General features: G+C 40.6%; 4 protein-coding genes across 11 annotated transcripts in view; 1 reads left to right on the top strand and 3 right to left on the bottom strand.

Annotated features, from left to right (window-relative positions):
* Window positions 1-233: 233 nt before the first annotated feature.
* Window positions 234-3494, bottom strand: LOC105704230 (cdc42 homolog). Of its 3 annotated transcripts, XR_001104434.1 has the most exons (6): window positions 3416-3494; window positions 2517-2715; window positions 2215-2324; window positions 1890-2087; window positions 1615-1762; window positions 234-432 (listed from the first exon to the last, which is right to left on the bottom strand). XR_001104434.1 is itself a non-coding variant. In XM_012433284.1 (5 exons), exons 2-5 carry the CDS (start codon window positions 2692-2694, stop codon window positions 1673-1675), a joined length of 576 nt encoding a protein of 191 aa, XP_012288707.1. In that variant the 5' UTR covers window positions 2695-2715; window positions 3416-3494; the 3' UTR covers window positions 234-1672. The 3 variants fall into 3 exon arrangements, 2 of the variants coding, with proteins under 2 accessions (XP_012288707.1, XP_012288709.1); XM_012433284.1 differs by having other exon boundaries at window positions 234-1762; XM_012433286.2 differs by lacking the exon at window positions 3416-3494 and adding an exon at window positions 3272-3401 and having other exon boundaries at window positions 234-1762.
* A 285-nt stretch (window positions 3495-3779) lies between these two features.
* LOC105704217 (T-complex protein 1 subunit delta) lies at window positions 3780-6796 on the top strand. 3 transcript variants are annotated; one of them, XM_012433264.2, is made up of 11 exons: window positions 3780-3826; window positions 3962-4126; window positions 4309-4361; window positions 4438-4527; window positions 4599-4850; window positions 4937-5032; window positions 5118-5279; window positions 5379-5723; window positions 5790-6041; window positions 6165-6464; window positions 6564-6796. In XM_012433264.2, exons 2-10 carry the CDS (start codon window positions 4018-4020, stop codon window positions 6408-6410), a joined length of 1605 nt encoding a protein of 534 aa, XP_012288687.1. In that variant the 5' UTR covers window positions 3780-3826; window positions 3962-4017; the 3' UTR covers window positions 6411-6464; window positions 6564-6796. The 3 variants fall into 3 exon arrangements, with proteins under 3 accessions (XP_012288687.1, XP_012288686.1, XP_012288688.1); XM_012433263.1 differs by having other exon boundaries at window positions 3821-3876; XM_012433265.1 differs by having other exon boundaries at window positions 3821-3876; window positions 6165-6485.
* LOC105704216 (N-acetylgalactosaminyltransferase 7) lies at window positions 6797-11119 on the bottom strand. The gene is made up of 11 exons (XM_012433262.2): window positions 10926-11119; window positions 10637-10810; window positions 10321-10526; window positions 10072-10238; window positions 9796-10003; window positions 9532-9708; window positions 9192-9435; window positions 8883-9104; window positions 8647-8745; window positions 8442-8567; window positions 6797-8347 (listed from the first exon to the last, which is right to left on the bottom strand). Exons 2-11 carry the CDS (start codon window positions 10790-10792, stop codon window positions 8207-8209), a joined length of 1746 nt encoding a protein of 581 aa, XP_012288685.1. The 5' UTR covers window positions 10793-10810; window positions 10926-11119; the 3' UTR covers window positions 6797-8206.
* A 479-nt stretch (window positions 11120-11598) lies between these two features.
* LOC105704060 (elongation of very long chain fatty acids protein AAEL008004) overlaps window positions 11599-20985 on the bottom strand; it is a 41843-nt gene continuing 32456 nt past the window's right edge. For 2 of the 4 annotated variants that reach the window (XM_012432941.2, XM_012432940.2), the window contains exons 3-7: window positions 20199-20389; window positions 17928-18011; window positions 16052-16108; window positions 15818-15923; window positions 11599-15580 (exon numbers count right to left, since the gene is read on the bottom strand). In XM_012432941.2, the coding sequence (XP_012288364.1) occupies window positions 15105-15580; window positions 15818-15923; window positions 16052-16108; window positions 17928-18011; window positions 20199-20389 (914 nt within the window). In that variant the 3' untranslated portion in view covers window positions 11599-15104. Of the gene's footprint in view, window positions 15581-15817; window positions 15924-16051; window positions 16109-17927; window positions 18012-19701; window positions 19783-20198; window positions 20390-20985 lie in introns of all 4 variants that reach the window. The other 2 variants (XM_012432943.2, XM_012432942.2) reach the window with 2 other exon arrangements.

Here is a 20985-nt window from a genome sequence, read left to right as displayed (position 1 = left end):
TTACCCACTGCAGATGCGTCCTATACTTAATAATGATACTTAATAATTGGTGCACCCAACCGTCCAAGGTTCTGGCTCCGCGAATTATCGTAGCTGCTGACAGTTGGAAACCAGTTGAAATATGCGGTCGAACTGGAGGCTCTTAATCACAAATAAAAGCTTAAAAGCAAATACCAACAAGCTAAAAATAAGTTGAGGGAGAGGAGCAATCCGGAAGTAAAAGGACTCAGACATTTTCGTGAAAAATTTCTTATAAATTTAATATTAGTGTAATATCGGACCTCTTATCGGCGTGCACTGGGCACAACGTGACTATCCAAATTAAATAAAATTCAGTTCCACTAATTGTACAATTCGTATAATATACATACTCTATATAAAAAACACGGTCGTGCGAAAAAAGTCTGTATATCCGGCATTGTGCTTTGTCACCTGAAAGACGAAAATCTTCCGTTTAGTCCTCGATATCGGTTAACCAAAGTTAAAAAACGCATAAACTGGTTCCACTGGGAGGGAATGCTCGGCTCGGTGTATCCAAGTATCCCAATGAAATGAATTTCCATTCTTAAGGCGATGTGAAAGTGACAAGAGCGATCGACCATAATTAGCTACTAAATGCTTCATAAATTCTGTACCGTACAAATTTTTTAATACACTGTAACTATGTAGACATATCTACAAATCCAATTGTAAATCCTCACATCGCCCTAACCGAGACTAGACATACATGTCAAAACTTCGATAGGTACACGAGTCTCTTTTCCTGCAGGCGTACGCCATAACGTAGCGGAGAATATACGTATAACATACTACTTTTGAATTAATTGTTTATTAAAAAAAAAAAGATTCACATTAGTAACTTATCATTAAAAATGCCTTACTCGTTATTAAATATTCGAGGGGCTGGTTCTCCGGGAGAGGGTTCTCCCGGGGGTTGCTCCGGTTCGCGAAGGCAGGTTTGTATCGTTTATGCGATTGTAAAAAGTATTCATATTCAATACCGTAGGTCCACCCTAAACAGAAACGTTCCTTGCGAACCTCTGAACCTGGAGTCGTCGACTCCCAACAATGGAAGTCGGCTAGAGCAACGTCTTACGGTATGTCTCGGGGAAACGAGGGCCGATTCGAGTCAACAGGGCAATCGTAGATTCGTTCATGATTTATAAACAAAATATAAAACAAGAGTAGAAACGAGGAAAAACGAATATCCGTAAATACGTGCGTCTTGAGGTAGATATGGCACAATCTTAATGCACGGCGATATACTTTCTCAAGGCGAATTTCCCCGACTCGGTTGTCTGTGTTATTTGCGTTGCGATTTGCCCAAGCGAAAAAGAAGCATGCGAACAGTCCGCCCGGAGTGTGCATGTTATTCGATCGTTTCTTTATAATTTAATTTGGATTTACCCACGCGTTTCACCGCCACTTCGTTACCGTACTTGTACGCCACTCTGAGATGACGGGTCCCGTTACAGGAACTTGTTGCGACTCTTTAATGAACTCCTATACGGCCGCAACCAACGAGCGATATACTGGAATCGACTTTTGACTGTCTCTGCCACTACTTATCGATCGCTTAATATGTCTTTACGTGTATTGAATATTCAAACTTACAATGTAGGGCGTGACAAGCCAATTCTTTCACGATTAGAGGAGGGCTCATGGAAGCCTCCTACAAGATGACGCACCTTCTTCTTCTGACTGGTTCCGGAGGCTCTAGCGCTGCGAGTATTGCTTCGTCGAACACGTTCTTTAGCCCTTTCTATAAAATTCAATGTACTCAAGATTCTCCATAATGAGAAATGGTCATGCCAAAGCTTAGCTAATGCAAGAAAAATGCCAAATTTTGTACACAGATTAATTCTCGTACCGATGAAACAATAATTTACCTGTGTGAGGGCACTGCATTCGACATACTTGACTGCCTTTAGTTCTTTTGCGAGTTTTTCACCTTGTTCCCCTGTAATCGGTTTCTGCTTATTCTTCGCAAGCTTTTCGATAGTTGCTGCATCGTCCCGCAAGTCAATTTGCGTGCCGACCAACAAAAATGGTGTTTTCTGACAGTGATGCGTTATTTCAGGCACCCACTGAAAATAAATTACGCGTTTGCTCTTTACACATGTTTATTGAGAGAAATACCAGAAACCTGTCTATTTGAAATGGAACTTACGTGTACTTTTTTTACTAAAATATCTCGGTATAAGTGTCACTCACCTTTTCTTTAACATTTTCAAAAGATGATGGAGATACAACCGAGAAGCAAACAAGGAATACATCCGTCTGTGGGTAACTTAAAGGCCGCAGTCGGTCGTAATCCTCCTGACCTGGAAAACATTGCACGATTCTATCAAATCAAAAACACTTACTAACATCGTAGTTAAAAATAAACAAGCCTGGTTCTTCATCAACTTCTAAACCACTTATAAATATTAAAGCGCTGGTCACATACTTCCAACACGAAAAAATTTTTAAATTTCATCTTTGCTACAGGTTTGCTTGCACCCTTTCAAATTTACCTGCTGTGTCAAATAGTCCTAAGGTATAAGGTTCGCCACCAATCATGACGGTGACGGCATAGTTGTCGAAGACCGTAGGCACGTACTCCGATGGGAATTTATTAGTAGTATATGATATCAACAGGCAAGTTTTACCCACGGCTCCATCGCCTACCACAACACACTTTATCGTCTGCATTTTGATTGTTGCCTCTGTTATCTATGAAGAAAGACAAAAAATTTAAATTGTCATTACTTACACGTGAAAAACAGACGGATCAATTTGTTAATAGCAAATTCCCTGAAGCTCTGTTAATACTTCATTGAAATCAATTCCTGTCCATTTCAACCGAACGTAAATTCTCGATGTAAGAATTAGAGTACGCCCCGTTGCATGCAAACTTACGCACCGTTAATTAAAACGCAGTAAACAAAATTTGAAGCGTTAGCATAACAATTCTTTAGGCCATTGTACTGCCAATTTAATACAATCAATAATACAAATGGAACAATAGAAATGCCATGAGGACGACTCATCGCTGCGAAAGAAGTAGTACTCCAGGACCTACATTATCAGTGCTGTCATGCACAAGTAATTATGCTAAAGTTTCTACTGTTAATTCGAAGATCAGGACAGGACAATATTCGTAACAACGGGAGAAATATGCAAAGCATGGAAGGAAGCGTGCCCGATGAATCAAGATAATCCCCGAATGCCTAAAGGAGTACACATATGCAGACTGGAGAATTGTTTTTGGAGGAGCCATTTTGCCTACTGTGGTTAATGGGCTGCTCTTATCGGCAAAATGTCAGTTTTGCAAGTATTTAGTCGACACGCCGGCTTGGCTGGTTATAACGACGGATCGCGGTCGCTATTTCGGGATCGATAATTATTTAAGATATTAAATGACGATACTCACGAGTAACTGGGCGTCGACAACACTTCACTGACAGAAAATTCTTATCTCGGGGGAGAGTGGAAACTGTCCCGGATGCGGCTTCGTCGCCACTGTGGCACCATCTGGAGGAACTAGCCTAACGATTGGGCAAGGTCATTCAACAACCTGAGGTTGGATCGTCACACAGGGGAGAGGAAAAATTATAAACTGTATACACAAATATATATCGGAAATGAAATGAAAGATTTACTATTTTTCGCTGCTGTCCTCGCTTGAGACCTGTATGCTCTGTGGGGAATATATGTACACTTTTTACGCCCATGCAATGCGAACAAACCACTGTAACGATTCAATATCCTGCCGAGTTAGGTCATCTACTTACGGCTGCTTGAATATAGTTCGTGGTCAATACCGGAAACGAATATTCTCGAGGTAAGGTATCGTGCGACACCGCATGCCAATTGTCTTTTAACGACGTGCAGGTCTGTGCCGATGTTTAATTTGTCGAATAAAAAAAATATTGTACGAGGGAACTGCAGTTCACTAAAAAGTCTGATCACTTTCCAGATTGAACGAGAGTTTTGTTGGAAAGACATTCAGTGAACATTGTCCAAGCAGTAAATATGACTGCGCTTTCTGCAAGCGGTGATGGAAGACGCGCCCACGGGCAAGCTTATAAGGATAAAAGCAAACCAACGGATATTCGAACCAGTAATATCAATGCTGCGAAAGGTACATCTTTTATGTCACCATAGAGATTTATTTATTCTGTATGATGAAGTTAAGTATATACTCGATCGACATAAATGGCATAAATAACCTTTACACGAGGTAAACCAATGCCCATTTATGGTAGCGATGGGACCTACTAAAGATGTTTATTAAATATTCAATCAAAAACTCAATCATTTCAGCGGTCAGTGATGCTATTCGAACGAGTCTGGGTCCACGGGGAATGGATAAAATGGTACTTGATATTTATTTTTAATCGATTAATTGTTTAAACTCATTTAAAAAATGTCAACTTTATTGGGTATTCACAGATCCAAGCAAGCAATGGGGAAGTTACCATTACCAATGATGGTGCAACAATTCTGAAACAAATGAACGTCATTCATCCTGCTGCAAAGATGGTAAGTCCAAGAGAAACGTTTAGATTTATGAAATGGACTTGACATCAGCGACTTCATATTTAAATTTTTAGTTAGTCGAATTGTCAAAGGCGCAAGATGTTGCAGCTGGTGATGGAACTACTAGCGTAGTTGTGATCGCAGGAGCACTTTTAGAAGCTGCGGAACGATTACTGCAGAAAGGAATTCATCCGACTTCAATTAGCGAGTCCTTTCAAAAGGCTGCAACAAAAGCTGTTGAGATCTTAAATGACATGTCAATTCCTGTTGACTTGTCAGACAAAGAATCGCTTACTAATGCAGCAGCAACTGCTCTTAATTCCAAGGTAATTCTAATTTACAATATGTGATGATTGCAGTGTTATTATAATTTAAAGATCATTTAAAATCAAATTTGGGTTAAAAATTACAGGTAGTTTCACAACAGTCAAGTCTCCTTGCAACTTTAGCTGTGAAAGCAGTCTTGAAAGTTACCGAACCTGGCCACGAAGCTTCAGTGGATTTGAAAGTATGTTGCGATTTATTAATTGCATTTTGTATTGTTCTCATTTTTATTCAGATGATAAAATCATCTAATTATTTATATAATTTAGGATATCAAAGTTATTAAGAAATTGGGTGGAACCGTCGAAGACACAGAACTCATTGATGGATTAGTCTTTACTGAGAGATGTTGCAATGTTAACGGTCCAAAACGCATTGAAAAAGCAAAGATTGGATTAATCCAATTCTGCATTTCACCTCCAAAAACTGACGTAAGTAACCATCCATAATAAAATAACAAATTTCTTTAAAAACCATTGCAGAATTTTAGTGAATTTTGTAAAATGAAATTAATATGCTATCATTTTTAGATGGATCACAATGTCATTGTATCAGACTATGCAGCAATGGATCGTGTCTTAAAAGAAGAACGTGCATACATATTAAATATCATCAAGCAGATCAAGAAAGCGGGCTGCAATGTTCTGCTGGTGCAAAAGTCCATCCTTCGTGATGCCATCAGTGATTTGGCTATTCATTTCCTCGATAAGATCAAGGTCATGGTGATCAAAGATATAGAAAGGGAAGATATCCCTTATGTGTGCAAGACATTGAATTGCCGGCCAATTGCATCATTAGATCATTTTGTGGCAGAGAACCTTGTCTGTGCAGAGCTTTGTGAAGAAAGCCAAACTGGTACCTCAAAGTTCATAAAGGTAATTAGCAGATTGCTTATAATTATAGAATGAAATTTCTGAATAAACAATGTTGTTTTGTATCAGATTACCGGCATTCAAAATCCAGGACGCACAGTAGCTGTATTAGTACGTGGGAGTAACAAACTTGTCCTAGAGGAAGCAGAACGATCATTACATGATGCACTTTGTGTAATTAGATGTTTGGTCAAACAAAAGGCATTGATTGCTGGAGGAGGTGCTCCAGAAATTGAATTAGCTCTAAAGTTGGCAGCGTATGCCCAAACCTTGGGCGGCGTAGATGCTTACTGTGTGAGAGCTTTTGCCAATGCACTTGAAGTATGTTGATTTTGTGAACTACAATTGTTTTGTAATGCAGTAATTTATTTCTTCTGGACAAAAGTATGACATATTTTAATTTAAAATATTACAGAAATTAAATAAAACTAATTCCTTTTTTAGGTTATTCCTTCAACCCTGGCAGAAAACGCAGGCTTAAATCCAATTGCCACAGTGACCGAGCTTCGCAACAAACATGCCCAAGGTGAAAAAACAAGTGGCATAAATGTACGGAAAGGATCAGTCACTAACATTTTGGAAGAGAACGTGGTTCAGCCTCTTTTAGTATCCATGAGTGCTATAACATTGGCTTCTGAAACTGTGCGCAGCATATTGAAAATTGATGACATCGTTAATACGAATCAATAAATATTCAACAATTTTTGCATTGACCGTTTTTTCCTTTTTCATCAATTTGATACAGTGAGTAAATCATGTATAATGGTGAGATAATTGTTTCTATGTATCACTAAGATATATGCACACTATAATTTCGTAATAACCTTCGTTTAATTGTTACAGGTTTACCTAAGTATTTACTTAATAATTTGTGGAGGCTGAGCTTTTTACAATATATTTGGCAATTGTTATTAAGAAATGTCTTAAAGAGCCTCGCTGAAGCTCTTTGTTTTGTGAAGATTTGAGCAAAACAAAAAGCGCCATAATATAAAGGAACGAAATAGAATAAAATTTGTATTTCGCTTTCTGTATTCCATGCATTCATAATATTAAATAAAGAAATTTAACACAATGTATTTTTATTAAAACTCGCAATTTATTTTAATAAAATATCCATTTTCTTACAGTCATATAATCTCTTTGTATCTAAAGTCTACGCATCTTAAAGTATATAAATGCACTACACTTTCATGATTATAATTTAATACAACAAAGGTGTAACCTCAAACTTTCATAACCAAAATACGCAAAAGGCAAAAGACAGTTGTAGACATAAAACCATAAAGTACAAAACCCAAATGTTATTTTAACGAATATATAATATCAACATTAATAAATAACCCCAATTTACGTAACACAAATACAACCATGCTCCTTTTATCAAAATAATAAAAAAACCTGCTCAACGCACAAGAGCCAGTATTAAATTATGAGTAACTTCTTATGAATATTCAATGAAAGTCAATGAATTAACTAAGAAGGGTAATCAATCACAATGAAGTGTAATCATATTGCCCTGTCACGACCGTACCAATTATAATTGTCAAATGATAAATTTCTAAAGGATTGCCAAAGTATTGCAAGCAGTTAAAACTGAACATCGATTGTCTCCTATTATTATAGTACTTAATATTATGTAATACATACAAAAAGATCTGTGACGGGCATAGGTTCCCCGATACAAAATACATCTCCAATAAATTATTCACCGGCATTTAATTAATAAACAGATAACTGCATTTTGTATTGCGAGAAGGTCGCTTTCAGTTACGATCCCTTAAGTACATTCAAAAGTAGTCAGTCGTCAAAATTGAATCGTTCAAGTAGTTTTACAAGGTGTTTAGTTTCCAGATTTGTGCAAAGCTCTTAAGGAAAAATATTTTTCCTTTCTGGAACTGGAACTCCTTATATTTATATATTTAACTAACTTTTCACCGTTACAAAAAGTCTTAAAGATAAAGAAGTAAATTTTACTTCTCCAAAAAAAATCTCATCATCGGATCGGCATACGAGGAATGTTAAATTATCAGTTCATCAGTTATATTCGCATTTGCGAATTTCTAGGTTAACTGTACGTTACTTTAGTAGAAAATTCTGTTCGTGCAAATGTCAACATCATATTGGCAGCAGATATTTTGCAAATCTTATTTGCAATACGTTCGCAAAACGTTATGTTTACACCGCACCCGAGAACCGTGTGCGGGATTAAATTCCCATACGACTGGCGACTAAGTTTACATTGCAGTCGTAACTATCGTACCACACTTTCGTTTTGATCCAACAAAAGCATTTAGTATAACTGCCATATACGTAATATACACACCATTGTATAATCAGCAGTGGCATGAAACGTATAAAATTTATTGTGATATGTACTAAATAAGACTTTTGTCGAATTGAAATATAACCTTCCATTACTCAAACCACACTTGGATCGTATAAATGGAAGTCATTTGGAGTGAATCAAGGAACTTATGGTTATCTATTCACCACTGAGGATGTATCTGATGGAATGTCCATTGCTGATAAGTGTTGTTAATATCACAAGGCATTAATGACAATTGTTGCGTTTGAGGATGTAGTGCCATGCACTTCTTATAAACTCTGTGCAAAAGGGTCCTCATTTTCTAAAATACAAAAGTATGCAATTTTGTAATTAAACGATGCAATATATGTGCGTGCAAAATGTATTTCTTTAATTTGTTTAAATTAGTATCTTACTTCGTCATACTGCCAAGGCCCATCTACCGTACCCAAACGACAGTAAGCATATTTCACTCCTTGAGTATCGGCTTCGATGCATCGTTCACCCACTCCCAGCTGACCTTTTGCATTCAGTCTAATCAACTAAAATCATTTTTTATTTGATTAGAAGACGCCGATAAAACTCATCCATCTAATTAAAACATCTAAAAACCTAACTAACCTGGTTATTACCAAAACCATGGCAGTGCGATGTAGCCATTAAACTAGGAGGACTATGTCCCATGGTATCCAAACATGCAGAAGTTGCTACACTTCGCAACTAAAATACAAACATTATACATAATATGAGTTTTATCACACCGAGTCAATGTCAATTAACAACAATTTTACCAAGAGAGAAGGAAACAAAGTATGAATTTAAAACGCAACAGTCTTTTTCAAAAATGGTTTAATCACCTCTCCCCAATGAATATTCGGCGGCAATTCAGGGAATTTATCAAGGACGTCATAAGCGATGTTGTCCATGTACCACTGAAAGCTTTTACACTTCATACGGTCCTTGAACGCTAATTGCTCCGAGATATCGCCGTGATCCAATAATCGTGCCAGTGGTTCTCTGGTATAGAAAAACTCCTTGTACCTTTCGTCAAACCACGTTTCGATAACTCTTTTATAATTCTGTCAGATAAATGCAGAACAACCATGAGAAAGTCATTCCCTACTCCTAAGGATTTCAATAAAATATGAGGTTTAAACTTTACTTACAATAGTGATCAAAGGACCTTTCTTTTTCTGAGCAAGTTTACCGAAAGTATAGGGCATAAAGCCACGATACACATGACCCACGTGGGAGCAGGGCACCCACAAAATGCTGCCTCCACATTGCCAAATTTTAAAAGATAATTCAAAATTCTCTCCACCCCAGACGAGCAATCCTTCATCATATCCACCTAACGATAAGAAATATTCACGATTTATTGCAAATAAACCACCAGCGTGTGTCGGCGACCTACAATACATAACAAATAACACAACCAATTAATAATTGAATATTTAAACAAATTTCAAGTTATGCTAATCATTAATTTACAAAACCAAGTCATACCTATATGGCATGCTGCTATAAGCACGAGTTTTAGCTTCTCGTCTAGGAAGTTCGTTTTCTTTGTACAACATCCCCCACTCAAAAATCCCTCTATATAAATGTCCTTCTTGATAAACTGGACGATACTCAAAAGTTTTATGATCTATCCCATCTATTACTGGTACAGTCATCACAGTACTAAAGTAAAAACATTAAGAACTTTACACATCCTGAAAACAATTAAATACACGTTTCTCTATCCTCGTAACCACAATTTATAATTACCTATCAACAGCAATAGGAGCTAATAGAGGTGGTAACCAATTAAGGTTAACTTCACAATGCGCATCCAAGAAAACAATAACTTCTCCTTTTGCTTCCCGAGCTCCTCGAGACCTAGTCCGTATCAGGCCTTGCCGTTCATGATTTCTTATTAATCGTACTTTTCCACTCCACCTATCAATGTAAGATTCTAATTCTCCTTTTAAATTTTCTGTAACAAGAACAATAAAGCTGGAAATGATTGAGTTTTATTAGTTTCTGTAAACATATGTTACTAACCCTTGTCAGAGAAATCATCAACTAGAAGGATTTCTTCCAAGAATTGTGGAGGTGTACGATTGATAACACTATGTACAGTTCTCATCAATACGGACCAACCTTCATTATGAAATACTATAATGACACTTGTTCGAGGTAAATCTTTTGGATAATCCCAATGTTTACACCTATAACGGTGGAAAATAACTGTTTAGAGTAATATAATTGATTTATACTGTATGTAGGAAAGAAAGGAAAAAGTAAACTCACTCTTCCGGCCTAGTATCCAGAATCGATCTATCCAAGGAAATTTCATCTGAACATACCATGTTCATGCCATATTCAGATTCTGACTGTTGGACATCGTTTTGTTGGTCATCTCTCAAAATGTGTCGTTTTCCACCCTCCCCAGGACCAGTTCTTTCCTTTAGGTCTCTTGGTTCAAAATTACCAAGGCCATCTATAAAGACTGGAACCTATAAACAAATGTGACAATAATTCAGAAACATACATAATACAGAATCGATAAAAATATCATTGAATTTCTCCTCCAATTATAAAAAATGTCATTAACTTGGATAAATACCTGTTTGCTCTTCAAAGACTCTGCCCAATAGCCTTTCAAATTTTTCACGTGATTATCAGAAGCAAAAGAGAACAAAACATATAAGACGGTAAGAAGTAAGCTAGCTCCAACCAGGATGTGCAGTAAGCGGTTTCTTTTTAATTGTACAATTCTCATTTTTGACACCTTGGATAACTGAAAAACCATATATTAGTTAACCTATTTCCAATACTCTCGGTACGGCTTCAAAGATACTATTAAAAATACTTATATTGAGAAAATTAGAAATCTATATTTTTACAGAACTCACACGTTTTGCCAGAAATTACCGTCGAAATGTTGACACTGACAGTTTTAGAGCTATTCTTCCTTTAGAATGAACTGTCAAAATAAGATTCAACGTGTCCCTCTTCAGTGCAGTGGATCGGAATGAATTGGAATGAATTAGAAATGAATTCAAAGCAGAGATGAGTTGGGAGATTGCTTACGGGCAGGATCGTGCGATCCCATTCTGTGCTGCCCTCTGGTTTCGTACGTTAGCTTTTACCGTTTTTTGCTCCCAAGCGGGGGCACTGCGATCGCACGATCCTGCCCGTGAGCAATCTCCCAACTCATCTTTGGCAAAGAATATAGCTGTCTTCTTTGCAGATACTGGCGGTTGTCTTTCCTGGGGTGTCGCCGCCATTTGCACTGCAATGGCGCAAAATTTGAATCCTCGTGAACGATAGAAGGTTTATCCAGAAACTACCGAACTACAACTTAAATGGGAAAAAAAATTGTAATAAAAGCTCACATTGCTAGTTCTAAATCATAATAAATTAAGCATGCATAAGAGAGCACCAGATAATGAGAGCTACCGAATATAATAATAATTGTAAACCTTTTATTTCTCGCAAGATACATTACGTGGCACATGCTAGCCAATCATTAGGATCCATCGAATTTGGCATCGGGTAAAGACCGAAATTAAAAAATATTCACAACACGTTTCCATAAGTGTTTTAATTGATATTACATAAGGCACATACGCGCTCATACAGCAAGGGATAACGGGGAGGAATTATGTATTGACAAATTTGGAAGCCTCGAATCATATAATTCGAGCTGGCAGTTTCTCATCCCAAAACGGTGGAAAGCTTGCAACAAGACAACGTCAAGTTCCGCCGCTTAAAGGGAAAGTTCTCTCTTTTTCTCTTTTCTCTCTTAACCGATCCTTTAATATCTAAACAGCCAACGCCTATTTATATATGTATATATGTATATATAAAATAAAGTACGTTCTACAACCTCGGCGGTAAAACTTCACGAATGGCGGTTCCCTCTCGCGGCGCGGGATGTGTCAAAAGACTCAAAATATCGGATATCTCTTTTCATCGACTATTAGAATCTACTGTACGACTAAAACTTGGAACGTTCGGTACGAGCGAGACGAACTTTATAGAAAAAGCGTCTAAAATGAAAAGACACATCCACAGAACGTTTCAAACTTCAGCCACGTCCACCGATCTTGCCAATACGCGTTCCTACCCTAAGATTGCTCATCTAAATCACCAATGACACGTGGCATAATTTTACAGGCCCTGTACCAACACCAGAAAAGCGCGTTAAGGCAATGCGAAAGAGGCGTCGAAGAGGTCTCGTTTATAAAACTTTTCTCCGAAGTAGGTGTACCGAATCGTTTCAAATTTCACCACGTGAGTACGGGGTCTCTTATAAAGGTCCTGACATCCATGGAATTTCAATTTCTTGAAAATTTGTTTATAGATACTTTTTTTAATTCATTCTATAAAAAGTGAAGTTTTACGAGTGTCATGACATTTGGCCTCCACGTTTATGTGGTACATCGAGTTTGCAGAAAAGTTTAACGAACAACTTTCACATCGCCTTAAGGTATAGGGAAAGAGGCACCTGAGGGGTTTTCTTTATGAAAGCTTTTTCCCAAACTGGGTGCACCGAATTGTTTGAAAATTCACCCCGTGAACATGGACACCCTAAGAAAGGTTCGGACACTCATGAAATATCAATTTTTTTTTCAATATTTCATTATAAACAATTTTTTATTTATTTTTTTAAGTAAAAAGTGGAATTTCATGGGTGTCGAGACCTTCCTCAGAGTCTACATATTCACGTGGTAAAATGTCAAACTATTCGATGCCCTTAGGAATAAAGTATCATAAACGATTCGATTCCTCAAGTGCCACTTTCGCATCGCCTTAATGGGTGCATTACAGTATGCACGAGACGGTGGCAATGGTCCATGGGAGCGTTACCGCGAAAATAAGGACGACTAGGCGACATTATCGGTAACTCTTTCTCTCATCCCCGTGCAAAGTCACTCGAGAATCTTCTCTCAACGCCCTTAATTTCTGTCCACAGGGAGCTGAACGGCGATCCCATGAACCCGCAAAGAACCGCCATAAAGCGACGCCGCATATCAATGGCGACGCGCGAATAAACGATCTACGGTGTACAATGTTAGCCTGCTTTTGGGACATCCCGCCCTTTCGCGCACACGTGAGCTACATTCTCTCTACGGTAAACCTTTATGTACAGAGCCGCGTCTAAAAGAATCATTAATGTGCGTATGTATAGGTGTATATAAATTAACATTATTCGAAGATCGATTAGGGGTTGGCGGCCCTGGAGGAGGGCCAGCGAGGCGGAGAGCCAGAGGACTACGGATAGCCACTTGGCACTGTCACACCTCGACATTACAATGGTACAAAACTAGCCTACCTATGTACAGGACACTCGAGCCATAAGGACTACAAAAGACGGACGCATGTATATCGAAGCACGGCCGTCGTTCGACGACCGCGATCGGTAAAGACATCGCGGATAAAACGTCGCGATAAAATCTGCGCCAGTCCTCGGCGGTCCGGCCCGAGTCTCAAAATAGGTGATGTTCGTCGTAAACGTCAACACTTACGCATCATACGTATGTACAATATAATAGGCTGATGTCGTTGTGTCTCTACGTACATCCGAGCGCGCTATCTCGCCTCTTGGATTTCACTTTTTATCCTAAATCGGTTGTCCTTTCTGGAGTTTTAGGGGGATCGACCTAATGGCGACGGTTTGGAAGACGAGGTAACATCTGCAGGAAGACGGAAGATCATTTTCTGGATTTTTGGGAGCGAAAGTGTTCAAGGTGAAGGTCAATTTATGCTTAAGTGGGATTCATTTCAATGGGGTTTTTGTAGGTGCTGGTGAAGGGAGGATATCTTAACAGATGTGCGTCTATGGTCGGTCCCGCTTGGTCCCGATTTCGGACTTGTGCGTTTACAAGAACGTATCCCTTCATCCGGATTCTAGGTCCAGATTGGAATAGTTGGTTGGCCCCGGGATAGTTGGCGTATGATCGGACCTAGGTCAAGGTTCCGGTGCGGTAGTGAATTCTGATAGAAAATTCTGGTAACACCAAAAGCACGACTTTGTCTAACCCACCATCGTGCTTTTGGTGTTATCTGGTTTGATGTCTGGATCCAGGATCCGAGGACTTAAACTTGGCGCGGTTCCTTGATTTCCAGCAGAGACCGATAGGCGGTAACACCAAAGGTAGGACTATTGTGCCTTCGGCGCTAAAATTTACTACTCTCTATCACGAGTGTACAGAAGACGAAGTGCCATTGCGTCCGGTCAGGATTAAGGTACTGGCGTCCCCGCCCTAGACTAACAATAACGTCTCAATGTACCTGACCTAAGTTGAGGTATCGATGTTAGTTTTGTTTGATCTAGGCTCAAGTTCTGGTGTCCTCGATTTAGGCTTGGAGACCCGTGCTCCAGATCTGGATCCAAGCTCCTGAGCCCTTAATCTTGGCGCGTTTGTTCGACTTCCGGTAGAGAACGATAGACGGTAACACTAAAAGTACGACTTCCGTGCATTCGGCGTTACACTTTCTTGCTCCGTATCACGAATGCAGGGAAGACGAGGTACCATTGCGTCCGACCTAGACTAAGACCCCGGTGCCCCCAACCCAGGCTGAGGTATCGATGCTCTCTCGGCTTGATCTAAGCTCAGGTACTGGTGTTTCGGACCAAAGGCGAGGGTTCTGGTGCCACCGACCTAGGCTAGGAAACCAGCACCCTAGATCTGGGTCCAGGCCCCTAATCTCGGTACCAGCGGTTTCGGCTTAACCTAAGGTAGTGGCGCACCGGACCTAAACTAAATTGCCGACGCAAAGTCCGACCGAGAGAAAAGTATCTAAAAACGCGGAGTACCTCGACATTTATATATCACAGCCCGGCACTGTTCTCGGTTGCCGGTACACGTAGGGTGCGTCTCTCAGCATACGTATCGTTGACTCGACTCGGGGCGCGTCCGGCGACGTTCCGAGGGCCGAAGGCCGAGGGGTCTGGCCCTCGACTTCCTTCCCTACTCGAGAGATATGCGAGAAATGAGAGTTTGAGCGTGTTTAAGAGGAGGACAAGCGCCGGCAGGACTCTCGTCCGGTGTCCCCGGGGATGGGCGAGACCCGAGGGTGGCCGGTCACTCGGTCACCGACGAGTACCGAGACTTTCTCAGGTGCAACTCGCTGGCCGCTAGACTCTCCCCCTTGACGTAGTAATCCGCAGCATCCCTTCTCCTGTTGTTGCAGGTGCCGTTTGCCGTGGTCGAGCTCTCCTTCCCGTTCGCCACGCCGTTCGCCGCCGCGCACTTCTCCCTCAGCCTCGACTGCTTCTGGCTGTAGCTCTGCTGGTAGAACTCGTTGAACAGGAAGAAGAACATCAGCGCGTGCATGCCAATGAACCAGACGAACGCCATGGGGTAGTTGCAGTCGATGAAGAGGAGCTGGAACGCGTGCACCATGATGGCGATGAACTGCAGCATCTGGAAAGCCGTCAGGTACTTCTTCCACCACAGGTAGGGCTGCATGTGGGGCCCCAATGCGGCCAGGAAGTAGTACGTGTACATCACGATGTGGACGAAGGTGTTCAGCAGCCCGAAAAACGTCGAATGGCCGCCTGGAATGGTTAAGTTTTCGTTATTTCTTTGATTTGGACATTTTGAATTTCAAGAAATCAACAGGTAAAAAGGAGAGATTCAACACTGGAGAATTATTTTGGAGAAGGTCGTTTCAGTTGTAACGCTCACTTGGATTTGCGACCAAGGGAAGATTCCAGAGTACCTTTCAGTATAGAAAGACAAATATGAACCGTGCATCGAACCAATGCATTCGACTAAGTACAAACTCCACTTACCAGGTGTAAATTTAACGCCGAACCACACCGACATCGGCATACAACCATGGTGAATTACGTGAAGTGTGGACACGTGGTCGTTCTTCTTTCTCAGCACGAAGAAAATCTGCCAAAGTAGAAGACAGCGATTATTGGCTGAAGAATTTTATCTACTCATTAACGAGTGCAATAGATTTCTACAATAAATGGAGGCTTATCACATAAAATTGTGACAATTCTTATTTAACAACTTACCGTATCCATGAATTCCGTGAATTTGGAGAAATAGTACCACCAGCAGGCGTGGACCATCTGTATATGGCAAAAGTACTATTAGTATCATTCGTCAAACACGCCGCCATTGAAAGTAGTATTACATTGTCAGTGTATTTGCAATTGCATTAAGGCACAAATTACTACGTGTCGGGTTTACAGTTGGTGTTTCCTGTTACAGTGCTGTGTCGTTGGTAAAGGAATCGTGCTAAGATTGGAGGAAGTACTTTTTTTTTTTTTAGAGAACCTTTCAGTCCTAAATCCTAAAAACTCAGATTTCCAAAATTAAGTGAATCGCGCTCGAAAGCTGATTCACTCCAAACTGCTCGAAAAAAGAATTCCTCAATTCCGACATTTTTCTCAGCGTTTCTCACATGAGGCAGTCGATAAAAATTCCATTTTTTAATAAATTATACTGATTCGACCGAAGATGTCAAAGAATGTAGGGCTGAGAGGGTTAAAAAGACTATTACGAGGGTAATCTAGAGTTCAGGAGTGATTCTTGTGCTGTCATAGATGTAAAGTTCTTTGCGAGTTGTTGCGTTGTGCGTGTTAAGATTTTCTTTTTATCTTGCAGCTGGGTAGATGTTAATTGCATAGCCAAAAGACCATTTCACTACGTGTTAGTGTTACGACTTCGTGTTTATCCTGAGAAGGTGTCATTCACGCGTTTTACAGGTGCCGGGTGAAGGTTTAAGGCGAAGGTCGAATCGAATATACTCAAGCGAGGAAAAATCGTCATTGAATCGAGACATTCCTATAAAAAAAAAGAAGAAAAAAAAAACAGTATACATCTTGCATTTTACTTCGAACTATGCAATATGTTGAATATTTCTTCGTTTTCGTCATTCGGGCGGTATTTGACATTGAAATGTTAGGCCTTTCCTTCCGCAGAACTGTCCTTCCAGTGACGAGTTAGCGTAATTACGGAGTCGCGATACTATTTGCCCATTTGCTCTGTTTAGTCAACGTATTGGCAATGTCTCGCATGCCTAGGAAATAACGTACACGAGGCTGATTTGCAAGTCAAGAAAAACCGAACCCGGGAAAATCGGGGGACTTCGAAATTCCGTTAAAAAAAAAATATGCTCGTAAAAAGTAAGAGGAAATAATTAATCCTGAATTTCCTTGCAGAGAAACTTGCTAAATCTCAAAGTTAAAGCCTTTCTACGCACAATCTATTTGTACACTTACGTCGATCACGACCTCGTCTTTATGGGGAATTAAGGAATGCGTGGAGTATGCACTGAGCGAAAAATTTACTTTCTAGGCGAAATTAATTAATTTCAGTAATCCAAGGGTTTCTTGATCAAGAAATTTCTCGGCTCCAGCGAAATTGACTTTGTAGTAATCATCGACGTTGCAAATTTACATCGCGTGAAAATGAATTTGCGAAAAGAAAAAAAATATCACGCACAAAGTTCGTTTCAGGCATTGAACATTTTAATGGAAGTTATATCATTTCTGTGATAAAATGTATTTAACACTCAGCCATTTAATACTTGACATGAAAGATTATTAATGGCGAATAAATGACAGTTTTTGGAGAAAATATCAAATTAACCCCGCAAAATTTAATTTGGCGATAATAACGGGTAAAAACCTCTTTGCTATAAGAATTCTTTTTTTTCTTTTTTTTTTTCCCCTAATAAAAAGTGATATTTGCCGCTCAGCGTCGAATGTGGAGTGTTGCGTATAGCATCATGAGGAAGAGTAGGGATGTTCTGTTGGAATTGTTCTTGGCATTTCACGTGTACCGATTAAGTACAACTCGTTGCGGCCCTAAGGTCCATGCCGTGAAAAAAAATGTCTCTTTCAATTTACAGTGTTCTCTGCAGACTGTTAACGAGTAACGCACCCTTAGTACTTCAGGCCGATCGCTGTAGTCTACCGGTTGACACCTGAGAGAATACTCCCCCGTCAGCCATCCGGACAATCCTATCTGCAACCACAACCGCCCAGAGGCCATTTCCTCGGTTAAAAAAAAAAAAAAGAGAAAGAACTAACCATCACCAGGTCTGATGCGCCCGTTTTCGTCTTCAGCGTTACCATACTCGCACCTACTATCTACACTTAACTGACAAGCAAGACACGTGGGACATGTTCAACCAGCTCAAGAAACAAACGCTGCAAAATGATAACGTCCAAGAATTGAAGACAGCCGATTATCTCACGGAAAACATTCAATACTGAAGAAAAACAAAATAACAAGTAAAAATGACTCGGACTTCCACGACGGTGCAATCGCGATGCACAGTGAACCATGTAATAAGAAACGCAGACACGCCAGTCATGGCTCGGGATTTATTAAGGAAATGTATTGAAATTATTGCAAATCCACTTCATGGAGGGATTGTCATTTGAACATTTATTCTCGAGGAGCTGTGCGACGTGCCTTGCTGGCCGATCTGAAGATTTTTAAGCTTCCACGGGAGCTCCCAGAGCCCGTTGCAGGGATTCGTTGACCACCTAAGATTTAGGGTTGGCCAAGGTTCTAGGAACCTAAGCCTTACAGCAAGATCACATGTGACTTTGGCAGCTGAAAGAATCGTTATCTAATGAAGTAACCGGACGAGCAAGCTACCTTGTTATCACAATGATCATGCGTCTATCGATACGTTTCGCAAACTTTTACTTATTCATTCCATTTCGTAGTTTTCACGGTGCCTGGCGAGTCCTGATCAGAGAATGCCTCATCGTTTTTTTTTACATAAACGGGAATATTGTCACTTCTCTCGTCGGACTGACAATAAAGCGAGCAAGAATTGTACACAGGCAGTGCTCCAATTTCTACCCCGAGACAAAAGATGCGAGCGCTCCATTCATCTTTGGACTTTTCAGACACTCAAAAAAAGTTCCGGTTAATGCTACCAGATATGCCTGGTTAAAAGGCCTCTAATCATCATTAATGAGAAAGTCTGAGTAATATGACTAAAAGATTCTGGTTACTGAAGTCTGATTGTGATTACCTCAATACTACTAGATAAATTTCGGGTAGAGAGTTCTTACATCTACCCTGAAAATCTCTGAATTTAGCAGAAAAATAATCAATGCGACCAGATAATATCCTAAAAACATCCGATAATTTTAGTTAGAAAAAAATAGTAAGGGCACATTTAACAACCCAGTCCAGTTAAAACAACCCGATTCTTGGTTTTCTAAATTGTGCCTTTCCTTGAGTGCAAGGAGTCCTTAAATTGCAAGCGGTAATTTCTCAACATGGCTCCGTGACGTCTTTTAACAGATGCCGATGACATTCTTGAAGCTCCTTTAAACTTTTCCAAGTCTCCTTGCCAGGCACAGTGGAAACCCACGCACTCTGGTCCACAGACGCATCATTTATCTCTTCAATCCCGAGTCCCTCTCGTGCTGGTTGCAGCCCTGGAAATTGTTAGTGCAGTAGAGAAATGCTAGGTACACTAAAAGAGGAGGAGAGCAACGTGGCCGGAATATTACGGAAGCGGAAAAATAAGCACGCTTAACGATCCACGATCCGAGATGTCATATTCGGAGAAGCGCCGCAAAGTGATGGAAATCGGTCGTGATCTCTCGGTCGGAGTTCGTCAAGTGATCCCGAGGTCCAACGTCGGTGTCTTCTTTCATGAAACTGCCAAATAACCGGGACTACTTACCCTGATGGCCGTCGGGCTGTTCGAATAGTCCACCGGTTGACAGCGAAAATTATACTGCCTCCACCAGCCGCCCATCAGGCACTGCGTTCGCAAAATAAAGATTATCCGTCCTCCGACACATTTTTCTCGCGACCCAGGACCAAAGGATCGAACTCATTCAGCACGTCTCTGCCAGCCATTACGTGTCCTGGACACGTGACAACGATTTTCCGCAGATTGCTCGCTGGACGACGAAATGATCGCCGGGGAAGAATTACCGACTAATAGGGCAGAGATCGAAGTGGTTGAGTTTAATCAGTCTGGTTCTGGGTGCAGCGATTTCGAGGGGACTCCTGGAAATTACTGGGGACGTGGGCTTGTCAATCTTCAGGTATTCCTTGTTAAGGTCGACGAAACGGAGGCAACATCAACGCCTGGTACGCTTTTCTTTATCTAATGCTTCCAATGTTTCCGTCGCACAGACCAACGTGCAAGAGCAAGCTCCGGGGATTACATACCTCGTAGAAGAGCCACGTCGAGAAGATCACCTGGAAGAGGTTGTACACTATCAGGACGTTCTTCAGCTGGAAGGGCTTCCGGTTCTCCATCAGCTTCGGCCCGAGGACTTTGACTATGTAGACGTAGCTCAGACATGCGAACAACGTCGGGAAAGGCGACTTCATGAGGAACCAATTGGTCGTCCGCGCATCTAAAAAAGACCTTCATGTAATCGCGGTGTCGCTTTATAATTAATCCTGAAGAGGAGAGAAAAAAAGAGAAAAATTATTAAAAAATCCCAACCGCAGTTTTACGCAGTTTTTATGAACGCCATTTGTAATGATAGTGCCCCGTCACCGGAGGATCTTAAATGCAAGTTAACGAGGCCTTTACGCCGCAAGAGATGAACTTCACATTTCACTTGAGTGGTCCGTAAAGTCATGAAAGCGAAAAGTCACGACAGAGGTTGCAAGAAGCAGCTCCGGCTCCAAGTACCACGGCGGCAGCCAACAAATACCGTGGTAAGATTACTTGAATGCCCTGGGCATTTTTGCATCCCGCAAACTGCGTATTAACATATAAATGTTAACATACAGTGCAGCAGGCTTTACTGGCTCCCAGCAGTTTGCGCTTTTTTCCGATCACCGTCCGACCGGCGGAGGTGACGGCGCTACGTCAATGGTGGCTTTAATGATAATTCTTAGCGATTGCAGGCAATGTTTACGATATCGGTTGCGTATGCAGTATTGCAGCGTGTAAAACTCCCCTGTTAAGTCATCGTCTCGCTGACGTCCGACCGTCTCCTCG

This window comes from Orussus abietinus, unplaced genomic scaffold (genome assembly GCF_000612105.2).
Source record: "Orussus abietinus isolate OABI.00-Male unplaced genomic scaffold, Oabi_2.0 scaffold11, whole genome shotgun sequence".
NCBI lineage: Eukaryota > Metazoa > Arthropoda > Insecta > Hymenoptera > Orussidae > Orussus > Orussus abietinus.
This window is presented reverse-complemented; position numbering and strand designations above follow the sequence as displayed.